Source organism: Monodon monoceros, unplaced genomic scaffold, assembly GCF_005190385.1.
Source record: "Monodon monoceros isolate NGI ecotype Baffin Bay Population unplaced genomic scaffold, NGI_Narwhal_1 Super_Scaffold_11, whole genome shotgun sequence".
In the NCBI taxonomy this organism is placed as follows: Eukaryota; Metazoa; Chordata; class Mammalia; order Artiodactyla; family Monodontidae; genus Monodon; species Monodon monoceros.
Window position 1 is genome coordinate 5,286,199 of NW_021703767.1, and position 6,000 is coordinate 5,292,198.

General features: G+C 47.4%; 1 protein-coding gene across 1 annotated transcript in view; it reads left to right on the top strand.

Moving 5' to 3' along the window:
* DSCAM (DS cell adhesion molecule) overlaps positions 1-6,000 on the top strand; it is a 744,700-nt gene that overhangs the window by 591,115 nt on the left and 147,585 nt on the right. Inside the window, exons 14-16 of the mRNA XM_029214644.1 lie at positions 542-738; positions 1,745-1,841; positions 2,450-2,578. Coding sequence (XP_029070477.1) covers positions 542-738; positions 1,745-1,841; positions 2,450-2,578 — 423 coding nt within the window. The remainder of the gene's footprint in view (positions 1-541; positions 739-1,744; positions 1,842-2,449; positions 2,579-6,000) is intronic.

Consider the following 6,000-nt stretch of genomic DNA (forward strand, 5'->3'; position numbering starts at 1 on the left):
CTCCATCTCAGTTGACTAGCAAGGTTTCGTTCCCATAGCTGACAAGGAGAGTTAGAAATGTAGGAGATTACAGAAGGAGTGTAATTCTCAATGGAAGCCCCCTTTCCCATCCGATAAGCAAGTCACATCATTGTCCTGTGTGTTCTAGGGGATGTGGGTCTGCCATCCACAGGGATTGGAAGAGAGCAACACTGCACGAGTCTGAAACCACAGGGCAATTTCTGCTTAGGGCTCATTTAGTCCAGTTTCATTTTTCTGCCACCTTCCAACCATCTTGATCATGATTCTTGCTCAGCAGTTTCCTGAATGCATTTTATTTCAAAGAAACACCTCCTCGGGAATTCTCTGGAGATCCAGTGGTTAGGATTCTGCGCTTCCACTGCCGGGGGCCTGGGTTCCATGCTCCCTGGTCAGGGAACTAAGATCCCACAAGCCACGCAGTGCAGCCAGAAAGCAAAAAAGAAACTGAGCTGCGTGTTAAGGTGGGGGAAGCCGAGAACCCTGCTTTGCCGAATAAGTTGTGTCGTTTTTGGGTTTTCAGTTCCTGCGATGATTACGTCCTATCCAAACACCACCCTGGCCACTCAGGGTCAGAAGAAGGAAATGAGCTGCACGGCCCATGGCGAGAAGCCTATCATAGTCCGCTGGGAGAAGGAGGACAGAATCATTAACCCCGAAATGGCCCGCTATCTCGTGTCCGTCAAGGAGCTGGGAGAGGAGGTGATTTCCACTCTGCAGGTAAAACATGACAAACATGGCAGATGAGAAGCTACCTTCATGGGCAGAATAAGCCTGTCTTTTCACATAAGTCGGTGCATGTGGGTAGCCAATAGCAAATCAGCTTTTGAAACATCTACGAAGCACTGTCTCTCCCCCTTCCCATAATGGGATCGCTGAGTAGCCTGCCAAAATAGTGCCTTATCATACGTAAAATTGTTATGAGTAAAATTATTGGGAACATGGCAGGGAACCCAGCTGTAATAATAAAAAGAAAGAGAGAAACAGAGTCTTTGAATGACAGTTAATCCTGGCGGAATGACAGCGTATGTTGCACACATGTTTTAACTTCCTGTAAAAAGAAAAATTAGATGGGTTCTTGGACAAAAAATATTATAAGGAAAATATTTTGCTTCTTGGGGAAAAACCCAACATAAAAAAGTACTGCAGTCTCTTAGAACTTTTAGCACCACTGGCAGTTAGCTGGGTGATTCTTTTAATATGGGGGAGAAACGATGCCGTAGGATACACACGGAAAGAAAAAGTCCTGTGTTTGAAACGCTAATATTGATTCACTCCCAGGGTCTAATCCTGGAGTCCTGGGAGACCAAACCTTTATTGCGGTGTTTATAGATCTGTTTTTTCAGGCAGGGCTGCTTTGAATGCTTTAAAAATCCACTATGAGATTAAAAAAAAAAAAGTATATGGGGAATATATATCAACCTGACCGTGCATCCTACATAAATTACACATCCAATTTCACAAGCTGGCAGCTGACGTGGATCGTCTACATTGCCTCTATCCATCTGCACATTTACAATTGTGCTGAAATAATTTGCTCTCAGAATTGTGTGTCCCTGTGTGTGTGTGTGTGTGTGTGTGTGTGTTTGTGAGTGTGTATACATGTGTGCTTGGGGCTGGGAGGAGGGTGAGAGTGGAGAGAAGATTTTTACAGCCAAAAGCCCTTGAGTTGTTCCCTCGCTCCGTTCTACTGGGTAAGACGGATTTCTCTCTGCTTTACGCATAGATTTTGCCAACGGTAAGAGAAGATTCTGGCTTCTTCTCCTGTCACGCTATCAATTCTTATGGGGAGGACCGTGGAATAATTCAGCTCACAGTGCAAGGTAGGATGGACATAGCCTAGGGGGAGAAACACGGCTGTTTCAGGACAGTAAGTGTGTGCCCAGGCTTGGGAACCCGTGTGGCCTCAGCTTGACGTGTCACACTTCCAAGTCCTCGGAAAATTTTGAATCTGTACAAAGTTGGTGCTAAAGCACCATTTTGCAGATCTGATGATTATGTCAAGATGCAGCCCCAAAACACAGGGAACAAAGTTCGTAAAGGAATTGGGTTTGGATGACTGGGCAGCCCTGATAGTGTGCCTTTCTTGCTCAATTTTAGGGATCCTTATACTAGATGATCCGAATGAAAGTTTAATATCTGGGGCCAAAATAGTTTTTGAGTTAATAGATCCCAAGCCAGACCAGAAGAGTGACACTGAAATCTTCCATGTTTGGTCCAGCTTTACAAGTGCTGTGAAAACTGGCAGATTTGAAAAGTGAAAATTTTCCATCCTCAAAAGGGATTGGGGAAAAAAATACTTCCAGGTAAAAAAATCGTCTGCCCATGTCAAATGCTGACAAAGCTTTTGTGAGTCACCCTCAGCTTTTCCACTAGCGTCTATGTCTGAACAATATCTGAACTGATCCCGGGTTTCCTGTTGACTGCACAGAGCCTCCAGACCCTCCTGAAATTGAGATCAAAGATGTGAAGGCACGTACAATCACCCTCAGGTGGACCATGGGATTTGATGGAAACAGCCCCATCACGGGCTATGACATTGAATGCAAAAATAAATCAGGTAAGTCCTTGATTTCCTCCGACTTCATTTCCACTTCAGAAAGCCCTTTTATTTTTTGCCTTTTTAATGGATTTTACCTGTAAGAAGAACCTGGACTCTTGGAAACTCAGAAGGGGCTCTTTTTACCAGTTTGTCTCTTTCCTTGCACGAAGTACACCCACGTTTCCTGTGGTGGGAGTGGTTTTCTGTCGAGATGGCTTCACTGGGTCAGCCCTGCCTCTTTTCTCTTTGAACCAGCAGGACCTCTATGTGATTGCTCCCTGTGGCCACTTTGGCACTGTCGCCACCGATGGCCGCACGGGCTGCTGCCAACCCGACCTGGCCCCTGCCATTATTTTTTCTACCTCCCTGGCTTCCCTTTGCTTCCCTCGTGTCCGAATCCCTGAGTACCAGCTGTGTTCAGTGTCTGTGGGCTGAGCCGAGTGGTGGTGGTTTGGGCAGAGGGCCACGTCTTCTCCAGATGGGCTCTGACCCTGCAGGGCCCTCCTGGATGTGCAGGGACAGGCCAGGGGCCCGAATGTAGGCCAGCACTCCTGTGCTTCCTCTGCGCCAGCAAGTGGCCAGCCCGCAGGGAGCTCGGACATGAAACAGACCCACAGCTGTCAGGACCACGACAGGCCTGCCTGTTGATCGCCTTAAAGTGACAACGACAAGGTCACTTGGAGCATTAGGACCCATCAGGCCGAGGGTAGGGTACCACCGCTGTGGCTCCTGGTCTGGACTTTGACACAAAAGAGACGAGGAATTCTAGCACCATCAGCACGTGAAGGGTTGACAGAACCGCAGGGGCCAGGAAAGTGGCCTTGCTTCTCACTCTCCGGGCACCGTGTGTTATTTCAGAGCACCCTGTCGTGACCCACTTAGTATCTTTGGAGCTGACGCTGGAGTAAAAAATTAAGCTGGAGGCAGCTGGAAAGTCAGGTCAGGAGGGAGGAAATGTTTCAGTATGAGTGGGCAAGGGGCAGAGCAGGAGAATGTGTGAGACGGGAGTAGGAAGCAAGTCCAGAAAAAGCCTAAGGGGTGGGGCTTAAGGAAAGCAATTCATGGTGATGAAAACAACTTGTATCAACCAAGACTAGAGGTTGCAGCAATAGTGCTTGAGGCTGGTGATAAGTCACGGGCTGGAAATGCGTAAAAAAAGACATCGGAGGAGATGAAATGGCTTGGCTTGGTCCCCTGAGCCGCAGCCAGAGACCTGGAAGTGAGGTGATGCTTACATGGGACCTGAGGAAGCCTCCTGAGAGGAGCACAGCAACTGCAGTCACACTGTCCCCTAGAAATGTGGCAGGTCCACTGCAGGTGGAGGTGAAGGATGCCCCTTGAGCAAGCTGAGGGCAGTGTTGGTCCCAACAGGGATCTTTCAGGAATCAGGACCAACGGGCTTGCCCAGGGTCAAAGGAAGAGAGGAGGCGTTGCCTTCGTTCTAAGCAAATAAGGTCAGGATGGAACCCAAGATTGAGAAGTTCTGAGATCCAGGTCTTGAAGTAAAGGAAGTGCTTCTTAGGTGAGACCAGCGTGTTCTCTTGGAGAACAGCCTGGAAACTGATGGCAACAATGAGAACTCAGCAGAAACACAGACGTGCATGATGCGGACACTCTGCAGAGTCCTCAGAGGGAGGGACAGACCCCACCAGCCTCTCTGGCCGGGCACTGACCGAAGGACTGTGCGTCTGGGAGCTAGTGCCCACGCAGTCTCTCAGGGGAGCAGCTCGGTGCCTCCCTGTCTTCAGGGCATCAGTCATTTCCAGGTGCCGGTGCCGGTCCAGTGGTGACGGTACACTGGCTCCTCAAAGGGGTTTGCGGCCCAGCCTGTCCTGGCTCAGCTGTGGCCCTGTCTCTTACCAGCTGTACCCACCCCAAACCATCCTCCTCTGTGAGATGGGCTCCCACAGCATCACTGCGACAAGGGTCCCTCAAAGGCTGCCCTCCCGTTCCTGGACCACACAGTTACTATGGTTACCCTCACCTGATACTTAGACGCCACTTCTCGTGTTACCTCCACAGGGACTCATCCCTGGTCCACATTCAAGGCCAGGCCTCCCTCTCATGTGCTCCTACAGTCTCTCCCCTTCCTTTCCTGGCAGGTGTCATCATGCGTGATCACGTATTTAACTCTGTATTTGTTTTTCAAATTTATCAATATTTTCTTTTATTACATCTGGGTTTTGAGTTAAGTTAGAAAAGTTGTTCTCTACCTCTGGCCATAAAATAATTCAGCCTCTTTTCTTCTAGTACTTCATGTTGTTTCTTTCCCTCTCTTTTCAAGATTTAGATCTCTAAACCATTTGGAGTTTACTCTTCCGTATGCTGGGAGAGATGGATCTAGTTTTATCTTTTCCAAAATGGGTCTTCTGTTGCCCCAACATCATTTATTAAAAGGTCCACCTTTGCCCAGTGATTTCAGATGCCACCTCTATCACATACTAACTTTCCATATGTACTTGAGTCTATTTCTAGACTTTCTATTCTACTCCATTGGTTTATCTATTAATGCACCAGTACCAGACCATTTTAATCACAGAGGCTTTATGTCGTAATATCTAATAAGGCTAGTCCACCCTTGTAACTTTTCCTTTCCAGTGTTTTCTTAGTTTTCCATATATAACTTTAGGATCAACACGTTTAGCTCCATAAAAGCATGTTTTTGTTATTGTTAATGAGATCACATTAAATTTGTTTATTAGCTTAATGGAGAACTGACATTTTTATGACGTTGTGGGTTTACCTGGTCCATCAAAAAATATGTGAAGTTCTAAGCCCTGGTACTGCACAGTGTGACCTAGTTGGGGAATGGGCCAGACAGCTGTAATTGATGATTATCAACATGTCAGCCCTACCAGACTGGGAGCTCTTTGGGGTGTGCTGAGCCCTGCCCAGTTCCCCTGGACCTAGCACAGGCCTAACATGTGTCAGCACTTCACAGATATTTGGTGAATTCTCATTGAGAAGGGAATGCATTTACAACTCACCGTCTGGCACATAGCAAATGTGTAATAAATGCAGCTTTTAGTATTACTCCAGCGTGCACCAAAATGCTTACACGTAAAAGGCCTCTAGGACCATCTGTGTTTGTTTAACTACTTGCTGCCCATTCAGGATCCTCAGTGTCTCCCACGTCTCCTGTAAGTTTCCCAAAGGCAGGGACTCTGATTCAGTGCTTCCCCAGCACCTAGCACAGTGCCTGCTACATAAGACGTGCTCAGTAATACTTGTGGCATTTAATTTACGTGCAGTCCAAACCTAAGAATTATGTTTATCACCAACAGCATTTTCAAATGCGTAAGCTGATGGGACTGTATGTAATTAAAGCAGGAAAGCTCCTTATCTGTGAGGCTGGGGATGGTCAGAATCAAGGGATACATTTCCATCCTTCTACTCCGCACACACACACACACACACACACACACACACACACACACACA